The 25,366-nt window shown below is 44.7% G+C and overlaps 1 protein-coding gene across 1 annotated transcript in view; it reads left to right on the forward strand.

Annotated features, from left to right (window-relative positions):
• LOC310888757 (ubiquitin-conjugating enzyme E2 R2-like) overlaps positions 1-25,366 on the forward strand; it is an 83,190-nt gene that overhangs the window by 50,808 nt on the left and 7,016 nt on the right. The window contains exons 2-3 of the mRNA XM_083815819.1: positions 19,233-19,319; positions 22,879-22,976. Of these exons, the coding sequence (XP_083671945.1) occupies positions 19,233-19,319; positions 22,879-22,976 (185 nt within the window). The remainder of the gene's footprint in view (positions 1-19,232; positions 19,320-22,878; positions 22,977-25,366) is intronic.

Here is a 25,366-nt window from a genome sequence, read left to right on the forward strand (position 1 = left end):
ACACCACAGCAAATATACCAAAACTTCTAGACTGTTACTTAGATAGTGCCTACATCCTCTTTCCCTGCTCATTCAACTTTCCCAACTCATTCAAAAAACAGCTCTGTCAAACATTACATACCACACCTTTAACACCTTCAATAACCCTTTTTAACACTTCTTCTTATCTTTCTCCAGCCTGTACTTTCACCAAAGTCTCAGTCATTAGCCAACTTAATTCCATACCTTTCTCCCTCATCCCATTTTCCTTCTCTCCTCCTTCTTCCACTCTGGATATTCCTACCTGAAGTGGCCAGCCTGCCCACACTTAAAACATCCCATCAAAGCCTGTCCCTGCTAAGATTCAGGCCACAACACAGGTAGCTTTCCTTGCCTGCCATTCCTTCATCTCTCTTCCTCTCTTTTCCATCCTGGCCCTGACTCCCCCTGAAGATTTTCTTCCTCTTTCTCCAACCCTCTGCCTGACTACCTGCTACACTGTCAATACCATTAGTTTCACTCTCTGCTTTCCTTCTCATCTCCCCTCTTGACACACACCTTCAGGGCCTCCCACAGGAGGGCCCCCCAGTGACTGTTCACTACATCCCCCCCCACCTTCTGGAGCATTTTCTGTGCATCTTGCCAGGCTTCAATCACAAAATGAACTTTCAAGAGCCCTTGGGATACCGGGTCCTCAGGATTCATCCCCAAGTACTTTCTCATTCTGACCCCAAGTCTCTCATATGATTTCTGTGTTGCACACTATTATTCTTCCAGCCAGGATCGGCAAGTGGGTATTTCTGCCCTGCCGGTATTACCCCTGGTCCTGGAGGATGAGTTCTTTCCCATTTTTGTATAGCAGCTCTCCTCCTGATCATTCCCATTTCTTTCCCTGTAAACAACATATTTATATACATAATTCCCCCCCCCAAGAGTATAAGCTAGGTCCTAGGAAACTCCTAACCTCTCTGCTGGTAAGGAGGGGGGGAAGTTCACTTAAGAGGACACACAGTTAGTGTTAGTACTGTTAGTATCAGGGAAGGCGAAATTCTCAGTACCTCTTCTACCTTGTTCTAATTCTTGCCAGAGCCTAGAGTACGCTCTTCTCTAGGGACAGTGTTAATTGCAGTCCCTGTCTCCTTTCCTGGAGCGACTGCTGCTGCCACCGGTGCAATATTAGGATTATAGGGAGCATAACTTGGCTCCTCCTCCACAAAAAAAGGAATCTTATTGTTTACACACAAATTTAAAGCCTGAATTTTCATCAGGCCCGTATTTTGGCCAAAATACTGCTGTTTCCTTAATTGGTTCTTTTGTCCAGACTAATACACAATATTTAACCTTTTTCTTTTATCATCTCCTCTATTTTTGAGATTATTTCTCCAATTTCTTATCGTTCTTCAGGAAGAACTGTCGGTAGGCACTCCCCCAGGGATATCTCCCTGTCCCCTGGAACTCATATTTCCCATTTTTCCTATTCTGGAAAATGGGGGTGTACTGCCAAGCACTTCCCCATGCAAGGATTACTGTACACCAAATTTCCCTGGTGTAGTGCCAAGCACTTCCCTGTGCAAGGGCTTACCATACACCAAATTTCCCGAGACTCTTCCTTTCTCTCCCTTATCTCACGCTTCGTCCGTCTCCGGCCGCGCCCCTCGCGGAGCTACGGAACCGCGGATCAGGACTCCACACTCGCTCCGTACAAAAGTACGTCTCAATCACACATCACACAGAGTCTCACCCGACCCCCAAGGCAATACTTCATATTTCTTACCTTGGTCTGTGCACAGAGTTACCGGATCAATTCTTAAACCCGGAGTGCCTACCTTCTTCCCTTCCCCACTACTTCACGGATCCTGCCTCTTTAATCAGTCTCGGGCCCTCTGTCAGCTCTCCGCAGAACCGCCACCGCCGATGCACAGGACCCTGAAATCAGCGGGGCATGCCTTCCTGCTGCTGCGGCGGTGGGGCTCCCCGGTAGGTGACTGGATCCCGGACGAGCCCCCAAATTGTGAGAAACGCTCCGTAGTCAGTAACTTAGGCTCAGGCGAGGATCTCAGTGAAGTAGTAATTTATTCGCGATTGCAATGGCGGGCGCCCCACAAGCAGGAGAGCGCACCCACTAGTTCCAAAACACAGTTTATATACTTTTTGATGACAGGACCCTCCCCTGTTTCCCCACTGGAGTGGGTAATCCAGGTTCACAATCTACCTGATGCTTCACAGACAATGCCTGGCCTTCAGTTGCAGGCCTGTTTTTGAGGTGGTAATGTTTTCTCCCCTTATCTGGCTTGACTTAACATAGTGATTTTCACCTGATTGCTCTAAGGAGTCTGGTTGTCTGCATTTTAGGAGGTCACCTGCTGAGCTTTCTTATCACTGTAAGCATATCTCAATACCACATTCCTTCCTGCTATACAATGTAACACTGCAAAAACAACATTTCTATTCCCACACGACTTTGGCGGGACTACCCCCTGTGCTGCCCGGCGCTGAATAAACATACCTACTTTACAATCTTACTGATTGTGGAGTCCATTTTCCGCAAGTCAGTTTGGCGAGCCAGGCAGGAGACGCTCTGCTAGACTGCGGGATCGACTGCAGAGCGGACGCTCCTAGGTTCACCCCGAGTATTTTCCGCGGAGGAGCCTCCACTCTCAGCCGCTCACCGCAGGAGCAGACAAGGACCTCCTGAAGCTGCGGACAAACGGTATGTTTTATAGTACAGGAAGGGCCTGTAAGTCGTACGCATGGCCGGGGCAGATGGTAAATCGCGCAGAGACGTCTGGCGTGCAGCATAGTCCCCATATGGGAGGAGGGTACCCTACAGGCTGACCGATAGAGCGGTCACGGGAGATTTGGTGACCAATGGAGTGGTCAAGGGGGATTTGCTGACTGATAGAGCAGCCGCTAGCGATCTTGGGAGTAGATCGAGCAAATCCGAGGTTACCGCTGCATCCCAGTTTTGGGAGCCAGGATGGACCTGCTAATGACTGTATAAGAAGCAGGAGAAGGGTAAGCGGGCTTCTCAAAATTGTGACAAGGTTATCTGGGTAATATTTGCAGCTGCTGTCGGGATAATAATTGGAATGTTGATAATTGTATGTCTTATTTGTGGATGTCTGGGTATCTCATGTTGAAAGCATTTGTGTATGTGTTTGAGACAAAGTATTGTTGTGAAGTGAATTACTCCACAAGGAACACGGCCAGAGATGATACAAACAAGTTTGGTTATTGTTTTAAGTGATATATTCTTGTGGTATGAGCAAGAAGTGCAAGGGGCCTCTCTGTGTGATTGCATGATTGTGCTGTGTGAGTGAGACGCAGCATCGCTGTGAAGCAAGTGCGGAATTCCGATCCGCAGTTCCGTATTCTCCGCAAGGGGAACGGCCGGAGACGAACGGAAGCGCATGACAGACTGAAAGGAAGTGCTGTTTTATCCAAGTGTTGAGTGGTGGTGCCCAATATACGGGCCCGGCGGTGCATCTTGTAATCCTATTTCGTTCTTAAATGTTTTGACTGTGTCAAGGAGGAAGGTGGGAGCATTATCTAAGTAACAGTTTAGAAGTTTGGGTATATTCGCGGTGGTGTTTGGTCAGTTTCCCAAGTATCGGGGGAGAGGGGCTGACATTATCAAAGTGGTAGAACGGAGAGTCACTTCTTTGGTGGTTCGGGCCTGAGCCCTGGGAATTTGGTAAGAAGGGGGAGAGCGAATTTATTTAGGCCTCAATACCTTTTAAACCCCCATCTTGACGGATACACAGGAGTGATTCCTTGTTTTGTGGGGGCTTACTAACAAAGTGCATGAGAAAAATTAGCATTTGGCTTGAAATTCAGTCTTGTTGAAATGTGAATTTTGTGAAAAAGGTGGTATTGTTTGTCTAGAAGACAGAAGGCTGAGTACTTCAGGTGTTTTTCCGAAGTCCTGCGGATTTATGATTGGAACGGGGCTCATTAATAATCTGAAATAGTAAAGTTTGTATGTGGAAAGAAGAGTTTAATCCCAGAGAATTGGGACATTTGGGAAGAAGATTAGGAAAAGATAGTAAAAACCTGCAATAAAAAGGTTTGCGTGGAAATTGAAACAAGGGACAGTAAGTAATATAAATAAATAAAAGGGAATGGGAAATCAAGGAAAAGGGGAAAATCCAAAAAAAAAAAGACGTCCTAAAAAAAAAAAAAAAGCCTCCTTGGGTGCATATTGGCACATTGGAAGGATACTGTTAGAAATGGGGGCACAGAAAGCAAGAGGACTTTCACTAAGTATTGCAATCAATGGTGGCCACTATATAAGCTAAATGGCCACTTTATGGATCAATCGACTATAACAGTGTCTTGCAATTAATGTTTTTGAGGAGAGAAGGAAAATAGGATGAAATGTTGTATAGTGATATGTTGTTTCAGCATGTTGCAGGGAAAAGGTTTGGAATTAAGTTGGCCCCTGACTGAGCCTTTGGTGTTGGCATTAGAAAAGTACGGGCTGGAGAAAGATAAAGGAAGTGTTAAAAGGGGTGTTGGAGGTGTTAAAGGTTGTGTGCCATGTAGTATTTAACAGAGCTGTTTGAAGTTGAATGAGCAGGGAAAGAGGATGTAGGAATGTTAATAGTTCCGCCTCAACCCGAGGCTGAGATCTCTAAATCGCGGGTGCGAGCCCTCTGGGGCAGGGGGACCGTGATGGGTCCGAGAGAGTTGTCGTGGAAACAGAAAAGCAGCTAACTCTTGAAACAACCTGAGTTCCTGTGTGAGCTCAGATTGCCAATGGGACCGCTCAGGGAACTGTCAACGATTGCATTCCCCTGACCGACCCCCTCACTGAGACCCTAATCACCCCGGAAATTATGTAAATACTAAAATCTGGTTAAATTGGCTATTGGGAATTGAGAATCTGTTCCAACAAGGTCCAAAAGAAACCCCTATGGAATTTATGGAATTTTTGAATTTTTGGACCAACTTTGAAATGCAATGAAAAAAAAAAAATACAACAGAGGCAACTGGCTAGCCTCTTTCCAGGGCAATCGGCCCCTGATATCAGAAAGAAATTGTCTTAGGCTGCAGGACAAACTTACAACAGTCAGGAATGACGGGGACCTGGGGCATCTACCCTAGCAGGTCCACTAGTTGAAATAAAGCTAGGAAACGAAGACAGAGGCTTGAATTTTTGTTGGTTATGGGAGCTTCTTTCTCTGTGTTAATTAGTCAGTAAATGTAATAGGAGCAACTGGCCAACAGGAAAAGGCGTTTTTTTTGCAATGCTTGAAATTTAAATTGGTAAAAATGATTGGAATTACAAACTGAGAAAAACAGTCAAGTTTGGTTCTTGGTACTAGATTTAAAGGGTGCCTTTTTCTGCCTGCCCGTGGCAACTGAAAGCCAGAAACTCTTTGCCTTTGAATGGGAAAAATCCTAATAGAGGATGGAAAACTCAGCTTACTTGGACAGCGTTACCACAGGGGTTCAAGAATAGCCCCACCATATTCGGGAAACAACTAGCCTGTGATCTTGAAGCTTGAAAGTCCCCTTCGGGAAAAGGGGACACTGTTGCAATACGAAGAAGAAAAGGAATGTGTATAATGGACTGTTAGTTTACTAATTTTTTTTTTGCCACTAATACTGTGAACCCAGCCTCTTTCCTTAGTAACAGAGTTTCCAGATTACCCATTCATGATTGCATCAAGACCATGGACACTGTATACTCCAGCTAACCAGACCTAAAGGATACACCCCTAGAAGATGCGGAGGATTGGTATACAGATGGCAGCAGCTTCGTCCGCCATGGACTTCGCCTCACAGGATATGCGGTAACAAACATCAGCCCAAAAGGTGGATATCATCACCTTGATAAGAGCTTTTGAGCTGGCAAACATTTGGACAGATTTGAAATATGCCTTTGGTGTGGTGCATGCACACAGGGCAATTTGGAAGGAGAGAGAGGACTTTTATCTTCCTCAATTAAACATGCAGAAGAGATACTGAAATTACTCCAAGCAGTATACCTGCCTACTAAAGTTGACATTAAAGGACATCAACTAGGGGATACTGATATTGAAGAGGGAAATAGATTGGCTGATGCAGGAGCCAAAGGGGTGGCAGAACGGGCCCCTGAGAGTCAAATTTTGGCACTAGTACCAAGAACAGAAAATCAGGCATTAACAAAAGCTTCAGAAAATGAAGTAGAATATTCTAAGATGTAAATGGAAAATGTTACCTGCAGGTTTAATGTAAATAAATGATGGGAGAATTGTGATATCATATTAAATTGAACGGTAATTGTAGAACATAATAAAGCATGCTGGGGAGCTGAAGTAGCATAAGAGTTTTTAAATAGAAAATGGATAGGGCCTGATTTGTATACCATTGTTAGACAGGTATAAAAGTAATCAAGCTCCAAACAGTGGCAAATTATTTTTTTGAACTCCCAAGAAAAGGGGGGTATCAGTATTTATCGGTATTAACTGACACCTTTTCAGGATGGCCAGAAGCATTCCCAACTAGAACAGCCAAGGCTCGGGAGGTAATTAAGATACAAGAAATAATACCACATTTTGGAGTTCCAGCAACTATATCCTCTGACAGGGGACCACACTTTATCTCAAGAGTGGTACAAGAAATTAGCTGCCATTTGGGTACAGACTGGCAACTTCATATCGCCCTCAGTCGAGTGGCCAAGTAGAAAAAATGAACCACTTAATCAAACAGCAAATTGTGAAACTGGGACAAGATGCAAATTTGGTCTGGCCTCAGTCTCTTCCTTTAGCCCTTTTGCGTATACCAAGGGCAAAGGAAGGGTTAAGCCCCTTTGAAATCTTATATGGACGACCCTATGGAATACAAAGAGGGATATCCATGCAAGCTGCGGATGAAATTATGACCTCCTATATGGTGGCCTTAGGTAAACAGCTCGATGAAATTGGACAGCATGTGAGTGGGACTTGGGGTAGATGGACTGGTGCAAAATATACAACCTGGAGATTATGTGTATGTAAAGTCTCTTGCAGAGAAGACCTTGAAACCACACCGGGAAGGACTGTTCCAGGTCACAGTGACAAGAATCAAGGAGCAGAATGCCTGGATCTATCACAACAGTGTGAAAAAGGCACCCAAGACCCCATGGAAGGTTACTCAGGTGCAACCTGGAAGGTTACATTTCTCACAGTCTTAATGGTATCATTGGTCAAGGAAACTGAACAGTGGGTGCACAATACCTGTGTGAAACTCACCCAGGCAGTGAGTGATAGTTTCAACCTTTCTGACTGTTGGGTGTGCACAGTGCTGCCTAAAGGCAACCTAGAATTCCCCGTATGGGGCATACCCAGTATGAATTGGACATTGACCTTTGCACACCCAAGAAATGGAACATGTCCATTTGGCAAGGATGATCGTGAACATCTAGGGGAGAGATTTGAACTACTCCCACACGAAAATGTTAACGTATACACGAGATGCTTAAATGATAAAACCTCATGCGTAGGTACAGGTCCACTTAGTTATTTAGCCCAGGAACCTGACAACTGTAATATGGCAGAATATGTAGGAACTTTTAATCTTACTAAAATTAGAGATTATGGTGTAGGTGTCACAATATGTGCTGATAAAAAGGATACGAACTCAGGATCTCACGGCCTCAATTCTCTCATGCAAATTTGCAAGCTACAAAAAGGATTCTATTCGCTATGTGGAGATGGGCGTGCTAGGAAAAGCTTACCCTTAAATTGGAAGGGTCATTGTATCGGGGGCTATCTTAGCCCTCGAGGGGGTATATTCACTAAACCACCTCCGGGAATAGTCCAGACCTTATGGAGACAAACACGTACTGTTCCGAATAACCCCCTCGTGATGAGACCCATGGGATTCCATAGTTTTGTAAGGTGGTTGATTCCATCCCTGGGAATAAGTGAAATAGAAAAAGCTATAATATCTCAGCCACATTAGAAATTATTGAAAATACCACAGCTGATGTTCTTTCGGCATTACAGGAAGAAATTTCCTCCCTACACAAAGTAGTACTTCAGAATAGGATGGGATTAGATATGCTTTTAGCCAAGGAGGGAGGATTGTGTACAGTCATAAACCAAACTTGCTGTGTATATGTTAACAAACAAAAACAGATTGAGACTGACCTGGAGAAGATTTGGGAAAGGAATAAAATTTTGCGTGCAGTAGCTCAGGATGACACGTCCTGGGGATTTACAGACTTGGTGGAAAAATTGACTTCCTGGTTGCCAAACCTAACCTGGCTGAAACAGTTGTTTATCACAGTAATCGTGGTCGTGGTTTTGTTCATGGTTCTTTGTGTAGTGATCCGATGTACCTTATGGTGTTTTAAGAGTACGGGAAACCCCTACAGCGAGTGGAAAAAGAACCAACTCAGACGGAAACTGGAGTCTAACAGATACTTTGAAGGAGTGTTAGATAGAGAAACACTATATTGAACCTAGAAATAGTAAAAGAATTTACTAACATTTTAGAAAAGGGGGGACTGAGAGAGGGAGTTAGGAGAATATAATAATTTACTAACTTTTAGAGAATTTACTAACTTTTTAGAAAAGGGGGGACTGAGAGAGGGAGTTAGGGGAATCTTATCAAGTAGAGATAGAGTGCTGACGGCATGAAACTAGGATCCTACTTAGTGTCTTTACTAACTATGGTGCTTGTGCAAATTAATTAAAGCAAGAAGCCTTGGGCCCCTTTACCAAGGTCAGTCTCTTAATAAGACTGTGAGCCTATCTTTAGAAACTGGTCCTGTGGATGGACAAGACCCAAGAAGCAACTGAGTCTGCGCAGAGACAAGAGGTCAACTAGTGGTGATGAGGAAGAGTCGTCAATCTTCATCCCCACGACCCCCGACGACCACCACCAGGATACACTGCGCAAGTGCAGATGGGAGGAGTTTATGGAAATGACTCCTTGGAACTAATTTTAATAGGAAGTGGGGACAGGTTATGAATATGTATAGGCATATTGTGAAACTTCATGCATATGTAACTCTTTACTGCATATAACCAAGGCAAGTTGCCCTGTCAGGCGTGCACGACTTTGGCGGGACTACCCCCCGTGCTGCCCAGCGCTGAATAAACATACCTACTTTACAATCTTACTGATTGTGGAGTCTGTTTTCCGCAAGTCAAGGGGGCTTGGGCTCCTGGAGCGCCTCCACCCCCTCCTTCTGTGCTGACTTTGGTGTCTGCGGGGAGGTTTCTCGCTCCTCCCTCTCCCAGCTGCTGTTGAGCAGCAGGTTTTTGTTTGTTTGTTTGTTTGTTTTCGTGGATGTGCTCTCACAGAGGCAGGGACTGTGTTGCTCATGGCTTGGCTTGGCTCTGGGCAGCGGTGAACCCAATACACTGGGGCAGCTAGGTCATTACTGGCCTGTAAAGTATCAGGGATTAAATTAACTAATGAAACCCTAAATGTGATGGGGGTAGAAGGGGCTGGGATAACAGTGCCACCTTTGGGGGATACCAAGCTGAGACTAGGGGATAAAATGATCTCTGGGCAATTATTGTATGTACCCAAGGCAGGGACTAACTTGTTGGGAAGGGATTTGATGATGAAATTGGGCATTCAAATAGTAAATTGGTAGACCGGAATAACAGTGGTATTAATGGGGTGCTCTCAGGCCCTGAGAGCAAAGATATATTCCCCTCTGACTGGAAAGACTCTGAAGTGGGGGCGGAAGCAACAATACAGATGGACAGTTTTACCTCAGGGGTTTACAGGGCCACCGATTAATTTGGGCAAAGTTTTAGAACAGATTTTGGAGCAATTCCAACCTCCCGAGGAGGAATTTCTGTTACAAAATGTGGATGATCGTTTATTGTCAGGACAGGAGAAAACAGTTCTGAAGGAAGCCACTAACAAGCTATTCGACTTTCTGGGAAAGCAGGGCTTGGGAGTGTTGAAAAATAAATTACAATACGTAGAAAGAGAAGTCAGGTATTTAAGGCATCTAATGTCTGAGGGAAAACTGAGAATAAATCCAGAGAGGATTCAGGGAATTGTTGAAAACTAAGAAAGAACTAAAAAGTTTTAAGAGGGAGATTTTTTTAAGGAATCAGGAGCCATGAAGTCTGAGGGAAAAGGGATACTCCCTGATGGGAGAGAAATGCTGAATAAAGCACCAATGAGGCAAATATGTTTTACATCAAGAGAGTCATTGGGAGATGCAAGCAATGTGTGATGTTGTGCTAAGACAGTATGTCTGTGTAGGAATATACACTTCAGTGAAGCAAATATGCAGAGGATGTACCATATGTCAAAAGGCAAATAAAAAGGTCATTTGTAACTCACCTAGAGGGGGACGGGAGCCAGGGATTCGACCTTTCCCAAGTATACAGGTAGACTTTACTGAGTTACCTAAAGGAGGGAGATTTAAGTACTTGTTCGTCCTAATTGACCACATGACTGGATGGGTGTAAGCTTTCCCCTCGGTATCTGCCACTGCAAACACGGTGGCTAGGGTATCACCGGAGCAAACAGTCCCTAGATATGGGATAGCTGAAAACATTGATTCAGATCAAGGAAGTCATTTCCCTTCACAAGTACTGCAAGGGTTAATGCAGGCCTTAGAGACTGAGTGGGATTTTCACACCCCCTGGCACCCCTCCTCTTCTGGGGAGGGGGAGTGAATGAACCAGACATTAAAGAAGCAATTAATTAAATTAGTGTTAGAAACCCAACTTCCTTGGGTAAAATGCTTACCTTTAGCACTCCTACAGGTTCAGACAGCACCAAGAAAGGATATGGGAATTTCACCGTATGAGATGCTGTTCGGATTGCCCTATCTGGGCAGAAGGGATGAGATACCACAATTCGAAACAAGAGAGTTTTCTTAAGAACTGTATTCTGGGGTTGTCCTCTTCTTTGTCATCTCTCAGGACCCGTGGGTTGCTGGCTCAAACCCCACCTTTGGAATTCTCCATTCACCACCATCGACCTAGGAAATTGGGTCCTGATTTGGACCTTGAAAGAATCAAAGCTCCCGCCTGAATGGGAAGGACCATTCCAAATACTACTAACCAGTGAAACAGCCATAGGAACTGCGGAAAAAGGTTGGACTCACTATGCTTGAGTGAAAGCACCCATCGACCCTAGTACCTGGGAAGCTGTTCCTACAGAAGACTTGTTGGAAGCTGAAATCGAAGAGAAAAATCTCATAGTGCACTCTGAGCAGGATAAAAGCTTACAATTGTAAATTAACCTTTTATTTTCACACGTAACTAATGAGTGTGAATTGCGATTGAGAGAAAGGACCGGCCTATAGCAAATCAAAGTGCTCCCTAGGGGGTTTTGTTCTAGTAGTAGTGTACATATATCTTATTCTTTGTATTGATAATTATTTGGAAACCTAAGGGTTAAAAATAATGACAGGGAAAAATCGACTATTAATTTTGTTTCTAGTGATTGTAGGCCTCAGAGAAGGCCTTGGTCAATTGGCAACTTGGAAAAGGCATGACCAGATAATAGTAAGATGGGATACCCCATAAAAATATGGGTGACTGTGACAGAGGGTTATGTACCACAATCTGTCACGTTTGATGCTTGTGAGGTGTTAGCTTGTGGAGATTTAAATGCCCAAGGACAGTTGAGCAGAGGGAACAAATAACTGGTAGAGACCCAACAGCCAGATTGAGAATAGCTGTATGGAAACGATCTTCTTTTGCCATCAGAGAAAGGGAGAAACTCAAGGAGAAAACAGGAGAGAAAACAGGAGGCCCTCTTTGAAATGCGGCAGTTCAAACATTTGAGATTGAAACAGGGTATGGGGATGTGAATGCCTGGATAGAATGGGTCAAATATACTGTCCAGAGTCTCAACCATAGCGATTGCTATGCTTGTGCCTCGGGAGGACCGATTGCCCAGATAGTGCCCTGCCCATTGGGGTGGACCAAGGACTCCCAGGGGATGCGATGCATGATTGCATTGTACCAAGAGAAGACTGCCTGGGGAAATGAGGCCTGTAAGTCTCTCTCTTTGCTATTCCCTTCCTTGCGTGATAGCAATATCAGGGTTCCTCCTGCATTCTCTACAGCTATAGGTAACCATACAGCTTGCCTCTCACGGCAGGGTGTGAGTGCTACCCAGCATCTGGGAGAATTTGCCTTGTGCACGAGGACCTTGAATGCTACCGAGGACTTGATGGGAAACTGCTCAAGACTTGAGATCCCCAGGGCAGATCTCTGGTGGTACTGTGCAGGGAAGATCTTACGGTCCACCCTACCATCTAACTGGGGAGGCACTTGTGCACTTGTTCAATTAGCTATACCCTTCACCCTGGCATTTGAAAGAGAAACATCACAAATACCCAGAAGAAGTAAAAGAAGCTTAGGAGTATCATTTGATGATAGAGCGTACATAGATTCTATTGGGGTGCCTAGAGGAGTTCCCGATGAACAGGAAGCCAGGAATCAAATTGCTGCAGGGTTTGAGTCACTGTTCTGGTGGGTAACAATCAATAAGAATGTGGATTGGATTAATTATATTTATTATAATCAGCAGAGATTCATAAATTATACAAGGGATGCGATAAGAGGAATCGCTGAACAACTAGATGCCACCAGCAAAATGGCTTGGGAAAGCAGAATAGCATTAGATATGATGCTTGCGGAGAAAGGAGGTGTGTGTGTGTGATACTGAGCAACCACTGTTGCACTTTTATCCCTAACAATACTGCCCCGGATGGCATAGTAACTAGAGCATTGCAAGGGCTTACCACCCTTGCCAGTGAATTGGCAGAAACCTTAGGAACAGGCACTTCCATCATCCAAGCGTTGGAATCTTGGTAAATGGAAAGGGATGGTAGTGTCCATATTTGCATCCTTGATTGTAGTAGCAGGAGTTCTGACAGCCATTGGTTGTTGTACTAGTCCTCTTACACAGGGGTAGTGCAGTGGTTAATTGAAACTGCACTACTGAAACAAATGACCATGGAGCCACCACCTTACTCAGATAAGATGATGATATTAGAGGAGATGGAAAGCAGAGAAAGTGAAGAAGAGGAACATATCTACCAAATTACACCTTAGAGAAAAGTTTTGCAAAAATCAACAATTTATAAAGAAGAGAAGGGTGGAATTGTGGGAATAAAAATGTTGTTTTTGCAGTGTTACTGTTGTAAATGAAGATACAACTCAATCTGAATGTATTAATATTTATAAAAGCCACGTAAACAATGGTGGATGCGTGGGGAGTCTACGCTCTACCAACACGCACACACAACCGTCGAACTTTCTAAATATATAGAACATTGCTTTTACATATTCATAAGAAACCCAAGTATGCCTTTACGTATGTACAATCAGATCAGTTTGACCATAAACATGGCAAAGTTTTTTGAATTCTGGCAAGTGTTTAACAAACAATCCTTTAAGTCTATTACTATTAATGTCCATGACTGGGGGGAGCATAGTTGGAGATGGTAATCCCAGCTGAAGTGCTCCCATATCTTCCATGACTTCATTAATTTTTCTCAGATCATGTGACAGTCTTCATTTTCCATTCCTTTTCTTGATTACAAACACCGGAGACTTCCAGGGCTAGCCGTGGGAACAATATGTCTCGCTTTAAATTGTTAAGCAACTCGGCCTTCGGGCCCTACGTATCCCATTCCTCCCGGATCGAAGGGAAGCAGATCCGGCTCCTTTTCAGGGCCCATAGGGCCTGGATCAAAAGGAACGTTCAGGTCACCAGGGGGCATAACAGCAAAGGCCTGCGTTGGCTGTAGCAGCGGAGGGGCCGATGGCGTAGCAGGTGGATCCGTAAACGAGCCCGCAGCTCCCTCACTGTCTGGCAAAGCACACGTTTCTGACTGTGGTCCCACATGGCTCTTTAAGGCCTCAGAGATTGCTTGCCAGGTGCCGAGCGATCCCGCCACAACCTTGTCATTTTTAGTAGCAGAGTCCCACACCTTGACCTCAATTTGGTCCCATGTTTCAGGATCATAAACTGTCTGATTGTTAATAAAGGGAATAAGCTGTAAGGTTACCAGGACATTTTTTGTTTCTAAGGACGTATGATTCCCCATAGCACACAACTGCTTACCTTCGGCCAGCAAGGGGCAGTTGTGTGTGCGGGTCCACTACTCTCAGCTTGAGCTTCCTTCCAGCTTCGGTGCCCTTATTTCCAGCGACTTTCTATACGAGTTTCTTAGAGCGGTTTGCTGAGTTTGGTCGAACCCATCTTCATTAGGCGATCAATATCCCTGTTCCTGTCCTGGTCCCTGTTCTCTTAGCCTGTTCCTGTTGTTCGTGTCCCTGTTTGTTTTCATCATCGAGGACAGGCTCCCTTCTTATACCATTCGCCCCCCAGCAGTACTTTTCCACTAACTATTCATTGATCAACAACTTTGCCTGGCAACTGCAAACACCCAGCAACTTCCATGTCTTAACGGCTGGAGAACAAGCAACCCGAGAGAGACAGCAAGGCGTCTCCTGAATCACCCTTCTTTGTTCCCTCTAAACTCTTTACATTCTTGATGGTCTCATCCTTAAGAGTCCAATGTTATCACCAACCATGGGGCTTGTCGACCCCCATGGCCACACTCCTACATCTCCCCCTTATTAACATCAACCATCTTCTTGACATGAATTATTACTCCATATATCACAGTTACATTGTTTAAAGGTAAGGAACGGGGTATTGAGATATGCTTGCAGTGATAAGAAAACTTAGCAGGGGACCTTGTAAAATGCAGACAACCAGACTCCTTAGAGCAATTAGGTGAAGATCACTGTGTCAAGTCAGATAAGTAAAGAAACATTACCACTTCAAATAGTAAAAAAGTCAAAAGAAATTTGAAATTTAACAGGCCGGCAGCTGAAGGCCATGCATTGTCTGTGAAGCATCAGATAGGTTGTGAACCTGGATTACCCACTCAGTGAGGAAACAGGGGAGGGTCCCAGTCGTCGAGAAGGAAAGTATATAAACTGTACTGTGTGACTAGTAGGTGCGCTCCTGCTTGTGGGACGCCCGCCGTTGCAATCGCGAATAAATTACTACTTCACTGAGATCCTCGCCTGAGCCTAAGTTATTGGCTACAGAGTGTTTCTCACACTCCTGCCCAGGCACGGGGGTGATCTGCAGGAGGTGAGAGCTGTACACTGTCTGCAGGAGCTTGGCTCTGAGCTTCTTGGAGCAGACCATCACAAAAACATTACCAAAAAGCACAAAATATATATAACTCTTCCTTTTTATCTCAGTTTGTTGGGTTTTCAGAGGATTTTTGTTTCCATTGTTGTCGTCTGTTCGTAAGGCTTGTGCTAAGCTGGTGATGTTATAAAATAAAAATTATCTTTACCAAGTACTGTCAGAAACATCAAGCAGCTGCAGTTTCCATTGGCCACTGTAACAAGCTGCTGGTTCCCCTGATATCCCCAAATCAGGTCAGTTGTTGTGACACTGGTGGCTTTCCAGGAAATGGGTGCTCCCCGTTTTATCCCCCTCCCGTCACCTCTCTGCAGAGGATAGATAGGATGGATTCACTGTTCCTACCATCGCTGCCTTAAAAACAAGGCATCTGGGTTTTCCCAGCATGAGAAGAGTAGAATAAGTCAGTGTCAGACTACAAAATGTCATATAGAGCTAAGCTGGAATAAATACTGAATTTCTAGACAGCTGAATTTAGGAGGGAATCCTGCTCGTGATAGTGTTTCCCACCAAGAGGGAGATGGTATTAATACTTAAGCGTTGCTTCAAGTATGTGGCAAGACCTCTGGAAACTCAGAATCGCTGCAGTAATTATTCATAATGACTATCAGGGCTTAATTCAGTGGTTGGTAGAAACACTAGCTTTGCATTTTCAGGCTGATAGCATGGATATCAAGTAGGATTTTATTTTTCCGGCATATACGGATTTCACTAGGGCTGTGCCTTACCAAAGCTGGAGACTGAAGGAAACTGAAATCTGAAGTGCGATCACCATTGGCAATGCCGAGGAGCAAGGCAGTAAAATAGGAAACAGCTGAAATGAGCGTGGTGTCCAAGTAACCTTAAAATGTGGTGTGCTGCGACTTGGGGGTTGAAGTTCTTGTGCAGTAGTTGTAAATGCCTGCAAAAGGCTGGATCTTCTGACAGTCTGGCCTGTTGAATGGCAAACTAGGGGAGCTCATGGTTTTAACTTAGTGGTTTTTTTCCTCTAGGGACCATACATATGAGTTGGGGAAGGGGGAACGGGTGGGTGATTGGTCTGTGTTCCCCATATCAAGGGCATTCTGTGGTGTCAAAGAGCCATGGTGAGACAGCAGCTGAAATCAGGGTTATTCCTGGTTAGTTTAAGCTCAGCTGGAGGAGTCAAACAGGTAAATGCAGTAACGGCTGGGTGCTTGGAGGTGTGTGTGGATGGCAACAAGGTAAATCCGGAGTCCTAAATTCATCTGGCTGTAAGCAGGCTGGGAGCGAGCTGCCCTGCAGCTCTGACACTGAGTATGCGGCAGTCCCTGGCTGAGCTTGCCAGCCGCGGGAAGCAGCTCAGAGCTGAACTTGCCTCAGATCGGTGAAACTGCAGGAGGGAGAACTGTGAGCTACTGCTTTATTTGAAAAATGTGGTTATTGCCTACTTCAGTCCCATTTTCACCCCTTAATATGTTTAGAATTGGGCTTTTAGTGTGTGTGTGTGGGGAACCTGACTTGTAACCATGGCTGTTGCCGAGTCTGTGCAAGCAGTCTTGCAGTTTGTTGGAATTTCTTGACTAACTTAACCCACCAGAAACTCAAACAGCATTTAGCGAGTGCAGAGTGGTTCTATGTAACTTCCTGTGATAACTTGTGTTACAGAAGAGACGCAGAGTAAACCTCCAGGACCTATTTATAATGCTCTGGGAAAGCGGTTGGTTTCGCTTTTCAACTTCTGAATGATCTCAGTGCAGGAACCTGAAAGTGGTGCTTTTTAGAAAATCCCTGCTTGTAATGTGGGGTTTCCGAGTTCAGGGGCTTGTGGCTCTGAAATCAGGCTTTGTACGGAGGCTCTGTTTGCTTTCTGCTCCAGCACAGCATCTCAACGTGCTAAACATGCAGGCTAGCTAGAAGAGGCTCACTGACAGATAGCGTGCCCCTGTGAATCCTCCGAACATGCGGCTGGTTACAGGCAAGCTTGGCTCTCGGCTGCTTCTGCATGAGCAGAAAAGACTTCTCTAACTTCTCTCCAGTGGCATTTTCTGGTGCCAGAGCTCGGGAGCCATGGCAAAACACCAAGTTTCATTAATTCTCTAATGTTTGCTGTTGCAGGCAGATTGTCCTTTTCTATTGCAGAGCTGTGGCTACAGAACAGGATTTAGAAGTTGGAAACCATCTTCCAGGGCCTATAACTTCTGCATGGCCGTCGTGCACAGAGCCCATGGATGCTGGATGGCTCAGCTTTCCCAGTGGTCTTCACCCAGCCCTGAGGGCTTCATCTCAGGATGTGGGAGCAGAGGGGCTGTGTTGGTAGGGGTGGGACCTGCTTCCTCAGCCCCTAGCCGTGTATATTGGGTGTGAAGATGATGCTCATACACTGCTGGCAAGGTTTTTTAGCTGTCTAGTAACTATACCAGTGTAGAAGACATGTATGTAGCTCCTGTCAAGAAATCTTGTAGCTAGCCCCATCCTGAGTTTTGTTGTTTCTTGTATTTTTAATCTCAGTCCTTGGGCTGTTTCAAGCCTTAGATCTCCTGAAACTGCATGTAAGCACAGGAATGGGCTTGGGAAAACCCCAGTGGTCCCAAGAAGTCTGCAGCTATGAGATGCAGTTCTTAAGGTGAAGTAAATCTGCCCTGCCCTTGGTAAATCTCTGCTCTGCTCCCAGTCCTAGGCAGCACGTTTTGGAGCCAGGCATTGTCTCACTGCAGCAGCTGCTTATTTCTGCAGCGGGGTGGTGATAACAGGCGTTTGCCTGCTCTCTTGGAGCAGTGCCATTCACGTAACTGACCTTAAACCAAGGGCTAGGATTGTTTAAGCAAATCCTGAATTGTTTGCTTGTGAGCATGCTGGGGCAAATTCCTGCGGTGGAAGGACTTGATGCTGCTGTAACATACCCACATGCCGCCAGTAGCACAAGCAGACGTGCAGCACGTAAAGCCATGTGAGCTGCTCAGCTTGTTTCATAAAGTTGAACAGAAAACCTTCTGTTCTTGGCTCCCTGGCACTTTGGCCCGATAAAAGCTGGGTTACAATGCAAAGACGTATGCCAGTCTGTAAGTAAAACTGTAGCCAGCTGCTTAATTGCTCGTGATTGAATTTGTTTGCCTGCCTGCTTACATTTCTGGGACTTGGGACAAAACCTTCCCATACCTTGTCCTGTGAACAAGGTCAACGACCACCTCCTGGGCTGGGTGCTTCTCTGGAGATCCCACCTGGGGTTGGCGGTGGGAGTCCTGGCAGGCTGAGCAACACTGAGGGGAGGATTTGGGCTCCGCAGCCCAGAGCATGGTGCATAAGCCCCATTTTCCGAGAGGAGCATTCCTGGCACTTAACCCGTCTAGGTTCAGCCCTTTTTCCCTACTTGGCTGGTTTTTCCAGCTGCTGCGAGTGGCGGGGCAGCACAGCAGTCACATCCAGTGCTGGGATCTCTGCAGCCTCTGCACAACTGACTCAGCTCAGTCTTGCCCCACTGCCGTCTGCTGACCTCGTGCGTATGGAAAGGCAGTGCTCACTGTCCTGGCCCATCTGTGTTTGGTTCATCGAGTTGCACGGATTTATTAAACAGACACAAACAGCATTCAGACGTGTTTGTTGTGGCAAGAAGTATGATATTAAGAACCCAGGTAGACCAGTTTTATTCAGACAAGAAAGGCAAAAAGCCTTGGGTGTCAGTTAAGCAAGTGTTTAACAAATCTTCTCTCTGGAAAGATGAAATTAAAATTTTTGCACTGGCACATGTAGAACAGGTCTCCTCATCATGGCAAATGGTTTTAGCCTGCTTCTGAACCCAGCAAAAAACCATCTTTTTGTCTTTTCACATCTATTTTGCCCTGTTGAACAACAGTTGCTGGATAGTGCTGCATGAATCAGGACATGGCAAACACCTTTTGGCTTGTTTTCAGGACTGACCTGGGCTGGTAAGGCTCAGATATTTAGTGTTGTTTTTTTTTCTTGCTTAGTTACAAAGACAAAGACTGCTTATAAGAAACTGTGTAGGGTTGTACTGTGGTTCCACATGGACACTGGTATGTAAAACAAACTGCTCAATGGCCTTACTTGAAATTGTTTTCCACTTTTTCATTGTGATGGTAACTTGCTGATCTCCTGTTGTTCTGTTTCCTAACTAAAATATTTTTTTCTTTTTGCAGGCTCACATTAAGTTTCCTATTGACTATCCATATTCACCACCTACCTTCAGATTCCTGACCAAAATGTGGCACCCCAACATTTATGAGGTAAGGTTTTTAAAGAAGTTTTCCTAGGCATGTGAGAAGGCTTTCTAGTTCCTTAAATTTTAGTACTGTCCATATTTCCATATCTCTAGCCATAACTAAAGTGGTAAGCTGTTTGTGTTAAATATCAGGTTTGTGGTTCAGCAAGAGTTAATTCCTAAAATTTGTAGGAAAAGCTGTTCTTGCAGGCAGGGATGGAGCCTTTCTCCTACCTGCAATTGCAGCCTATAGCCCCAGCTGAAGCACTGTACTGCAAGTGCTGACAATTTTAGGGGATTCTTGGATGAAAGCTGGTTTGGTCTTTGTGTTACCCTACTGTGATACTTACACAACTAGTGGTTGTCTGTACGCTGTTCAAGTACATCTTTGTTTTTGGCTTATCCCACAATTTTGTGTGATGCAACAAGATATAACGGGGAAACAAGAAACAATCTTCTGCGAATGAAGGGGTTTGGTCTCAGGGCACTGACTGCAGAAGAACCAGAGCTAGGCTAGAGTCCAGCTTCAGGAGTCCTGTGCAGCCTGGTTGCTCTTCAGAGAAGACTGAACAGATACCTCTGGGCTAAATGTCTGCAGGCCAGCTTGGAGCAGCACTTAGTTCAGTGCGTGTGTGGGTCACGTTCAAAGGGTAACACCTGTGGGCTGTTGCATCCGTAATTGGATCGTGGTATGAGTACGTAGCAGCTCCTGAAGGGGAACGTTTGTATACAAATGTTCTTCAGAAAGCAGCACTCCCTAGCTTGAAAATGTCTCTGATGCTGAGAACAGGCTGCTTGGAGAGGCTCAGGGTGAAGGCAGCACGGGGAAGTGCTGTGCTGAGGATGCCTGGTGCATCCCGGCACTGTGTGAGCATGGGGGCTGGCAGGGCCAAGCTGTTCTCCTGTGCCACTGTTTGGGCATAGCACAAATTGCTCTCTGTGTGCCGCAAATAGGCTAGGCTGTGTTTCTTGCTGGGCTTTCGTATATCAAGTGATCTTTAGCTTATCAGCCTGGCTGAGCTGAGCTGTCGTGTTACAGAGCAGCAGCTTAAGACAGACTTCAACAGCGCTAGTGCAAAGACAGTGAGAAGGAGCGTTTCATTTCGTGGGTGCGATGTTGCTTCTAATCTTAGTGCAATCAGTTCAAAACTACCCAATTTCAACGAGCCGTATTTGAAAGTTGAAGGCCTGTTTTGGATTAAAATTTGACTTAAGCTTTTAGTGGAGGCCAGTCAAGTTCCTGTTAAACTTCAGAATATACTAACCATGTGTCAGCCCGCTAGGACTGCTGCTTGGAGTAGTTTGAGAGGCTAAACATTTTTTCACAAATGTTCCTGTTAGTACAGCTCTGTCATCTTGTCACAGGTCTCTGAGTTTCTGCAGGCTTCCTTTGGGTCCAGTTCAAAACAGGAATGTCACTTCCTCACTGTGAACAAACGATGGCTTTGCTTGATGCCTTGGGCTTGGAAGGTCCTTTTCTAGAAAGCTGCTGCTGCTGGATGTCCATCCAGAATGAGTGCACTTCGTGTCACATTAAACTGCATTGATATTCTAGTCAGAAATGGCCAAAGCCTATCCAAACTTCAGTGCAGAGCAGGGTAGTAATCAGTTCTAATTACTGGATGCTCAGGATTGCCTTGTTATGCCCAGGGACTTCCTAAAATCAGCCATCTGATAGTCTCCTGGCTTGAATTTTGGACTTGACATCAAATCTAACGTGTAGCCAAGGATGGTGTTTCTCTTCAAGGCTCTCTTTCAGTTACATGAGAGCTTGGTCTATAAATAAATAAAATCTCAGGACCTGCATATTACTGCAGATCCATACTGTAGAGGTTGTTTCTGAATGCAGAAATTCTCATGCAGGAGGTGAGTGGGAAATGGTTACCAAAGTGGTATATACAAAACGAATCTTGGAAAGGCCCAGTCCCAGTGGGAAAGATGAAAAATTGACTCTAGGAACAACTGAAGGTAGGAGGAGAAAGTAACCCAAAACCTGATGGGTGTATTGTGGGGTTACTGTTCAAATACTCCAGCTCTCAGTTTTGTACTTTGTGTTCATAGCAGTATTTCTTGGAGCTGAGGGAATCTGAAGCAGCTTGCAGGCTGTTTTGGAAACATTTAAGCATTGAAGATGAGGCACTGGGATAACTCCAAATGAAACTGAGAATAAATCAGCAAAGGGCTTGAGGTTTGAGGGTTTGTCAGGAGGGAAAAATATCTTTCAGTGTAATGAAGATGAAAGACAGTAGCAGTGTGCAGAATCTGCTGGTGAGACCAGATGGAGAGGTTGAGGCTGACGTTCCAGTTCTGAGCAGAGACTCGAGGAGCTTATGTGTTTTCCTCATCTCCAGTTTGCTTGGGTCACCTAGCTGGATTTTGGTAAAACCGCATTTAATACTGGGGTTTTTATTTTTGAGGTAATAAGGCGTTTCAGTTCTGTCATAATAAAGTATAGGCTAGTTCCTGTGGTTTTTCTTCCTCTGGCAGATAAATACACCATCCTCCTTGTTCCTGTCTTTCAAAAATGTATGTAGGATAAGCTCTCCCCTTGCCTACACTGATCTGACAGGACACAGGACATAGCCGAGCTTGGGGAGCTGCCTGTTTGCTGCCTCCTACAAAGCCGATCCTCAGTTTGTCTTGTTCTTCTGACCAACCCGTACCTTAGATCAAGGTGACAAGTGACAGCCTTGTCATTCACCCCATCCTGCGGGGTGGCACTGGGACCCCACAGGCCCCTGGGGTCTGCTTTGCTGGAGGACATCAGCTGTGGTGAACATTGCTACAGTACTCCTGTGGAGTAATCGTGTCAGGGTGCTGTTGCTGATAGAAACCGGTAAAAGCAATTCTCTTAGTGTTTATAAGTGGTAGGCATTATGAAACTTTGAATCTATATTCAGGCTATAATGCTGGTGAGTAAAACACAGCTTGAGGATTATGTAGCTGTATGGCTTCCATATGCTGCCAAAATATTCTTTCTCTTGCATGCTGGAAGGGACTTTCTGTGAAACCTTCAGGGAGCATCTCCTACTTTTTCACCTGATATTTCAAACAGCTATGTCTTAGGGGAGCAGCCTCAGCCTGCCTTGCACCATCTGTTCAACCTCTGCGCATCCCAGGAGAAGCATTGTTTTGATACCTGAGCTAGGATAGAGTGCTAAATCCCTGAATGTAAAGATTCTTGTAGCTAACTCAGTTACCACTGGGGAAGAAAAAAATTAACCCTACTTTAGGTCTCGTGTGACTAAAGCTCATCTCTATCACAATGGCAGTATGTGCTGTCTAGAGACTGATTTAGTTTTACGTGACTTTACCAACTATTGTTGGTTGCTTTGCTACATTCTCTAAACTACATTCTCTAAAATATCTTGGCCTGAGATTGTTTTATTTCAATTTGCAGACTAAGGGAAGATTTTGAACATATTAATATGAGACCTAGGAAGGATTGAGAACTGTTTCCAGTTCTTGCACGTTTTTTTCATATCAACAAGGCAAAACTGCTCAAACATAGCCAGAGATGGAATTGAGTCTTCAGACCTTTACTTTGAGCCGGGCTGTTCTCAACTTTGCTTTTTGTCTTTCAGAACGGAGATGTATGTATTTCAATTCTTCACCCGCCTGTAGATGACCCGCAAAGTGGAGAGCTGCCATCTGAGAGGTGGAACCCTACCCAAAATGTCAGGTAACAGTGTGAACCAGTGGTGTACAAAGCTGACCTCAGAGGCCTGTCATCTCTCTCCTAGACTAAAGCCTGTGCTGGGAAAAGGTTTGGAAGGGAATTAAAGACTTTAGGGGGTTTTAGAGCTTGAATCAGGTAGGAACCGGATTCACCAAGCTGTCTGAAGATACTGGGGGCATACTCTGTCCTGATGCTGGGTTAATGATGTAGAGCCTTCTGCCATATTCACAGGTTTACATGTTCTTAAAGCGATCTCAAACGTTTTAACCTTTCCCAAGACATGTTATCCAAACTCTTCTAAGATACCAACTAGTAGAAAAGGACATCTCTGAGTATTCAGGCCCCGTAGGATTAAAATTATGCATAGTGCTACCTGCAGTTTGCCTTCTAATACTTGTCCCTATCTCCTGTCCTGTAGTGTGGTGTCTTGAGCAGTTAGCTAGGTAGTTCTTTTGCTGCCAAAACCAAACAATCACTAAGTACCAGCAGCATTCAAGGCTAGTATGTCCATTTTTGAAACATCAGCTGGATTTCATTCTAATTTCAAGACACTACCAATAAAGCTACCAATAAAGAACTCACAGAACAAACATCAAATAGCAGATCACTGACCCGTGCAGCAGGAGTGACATAGGGAAAGGACCTTGAGCTCAGGTACTTCTGTTATAACTACTTAATGTGATTCATTATGCAAACAAAGTTAAAATAACTGACCCTAGATTTTTAGCATATCATATGAAAATTATGCTTGTTTTCAGAGTGATTTATTAGACGTTGATTCCTTAGTTTAAATAGGTTTTTCCACTGGTAGATCCAGCTAGGGATCTCAACCCAGGTGGGGGAACATAGAGATATGAAGAGGGTTTTCTGATGCTTTGACTCTGCTTTTATCTAACTTGGCTTCATGAAATTAATTTGAAAAAAAGCCTTTTTCAAAGCAAAGATCTAGCAAGGGGGGGTTATTGGATTCTTTACCCTTGGAATGGGATTGTAACACACACTGCAAAGTGCTGAACTAGAACTAGCGTGGCAGCAAACTAGGATTTGTAACAGTCAGCAAATTATAACAACTGAAGTTCCCTCCTGGAGCGTGCTACTTCAAGGTTAAAAAGGCTCAAGAGAAATGGTCCATCTGAGTTGTGTGAAGTTATAAAGAGTTGGGAGTCTTACCTTAAAAGCTTAAGCTAAATGTTATCCAATCCATCTGTCCCAAGTAGAAGTGAGTATGAAGCGCTCTCTCAAGTTCTAGTCCAGACTGGCTTTTAATTTTTTTAAATAGTTCAAATAATATTTTAAACTGTGTACTGCTGAGCTATGTTGAGTTGTCCTTCTGCTCACGTGGCTATTAACCATATCAAATGTATGAAAAAACAGTATATCTCCTCCAGTTGTTAGGACTAGATGTCAAGCAAGTTAAACAGAGTTTAGAAGCAGCTTAAGGCATTAATTACTTAGATCACACTCACATTCTGACTATTTCATTATACACAGCACCAAAAGCTTGATGTGAAACTCATTTTGCCAGTTCTGGTTGCTGCTTTTCCTTACCGCGATGCGGTTTTTGGTGCTTACTCTCTTGGAACGTTTTGGGCTTAGGGGTGATGTCTGGGGAGAAAACATTCCTTGGATGTGTTGGCAAGTGGCAACAAAACTTGTCCTTAAATGTTAGTCCACTGCCAGCACCGCCTGTTGGGCTAAGTGCCTCATACAAATGCTTCCTGCTGGGATCCCATCTGGCTTTGCAAGGCTCCAGAGTTTGTCAGATTGGAGGCAGCAGGACTGGAGGTGCATGAGGGGAGCATGGTTGCAATGAGCTGCATGTGTAACCTCTTCAGTTACTGAATTTTGTAAATCCTGCTGAGTATTGGCAATTCACTGCAGCTGACCATGGCTGAAGTGTCTGCAGGGTGGGATATCATTCAGCTTGGAGAGCACCTGTGCTTCTACCTCTAAAGGTGTCAAGCATATTTGTTTTTATTTTTTTAACATGGACTTTCCTGTCACTCAGAGCAAGATGAGTCAGCCACAAGTAAGTATGGCAAACATCCAGCAAGATGTGGAGGAATGCAGCTATGATCTGTGTGGCAGAGAATGCTGCTTATCCTTGTGTCCCCAGGGCCATAAAGCTGAGGAAGTGGTGGCAGGTCTTAGGAGCTGAGGATCTTTGATCATTTTGGCTACCCTTCTCCATATCTCCCCTGGCTCCACTGTGTCCTTTGAGGTGTTCAATATTCAGCAGATGCACTCAGCACAATGTTTGAAATGCTGCTACATCCATACCTTGTGAGGAGAGGTGATGCCTGGCCTCACTGCTGCTTTGCTTCCTGAGGATGCTGACTTTTGTTGGCTCTTTCAGCTGCCAACAGTGCATTGAGTTGCTTGACAAGCTGTTC

Source organism: Anser anser, assembly GCF_964211835.1.
Source record: "Anser anser genome assembly, chromosome: W".
Taxonomy (NCBI): domain Eukaryota; kingdom Metazoa; phylum Chordata; class Aves; order Anseriformes; family Anatidae; genus Anser; species Anser anser.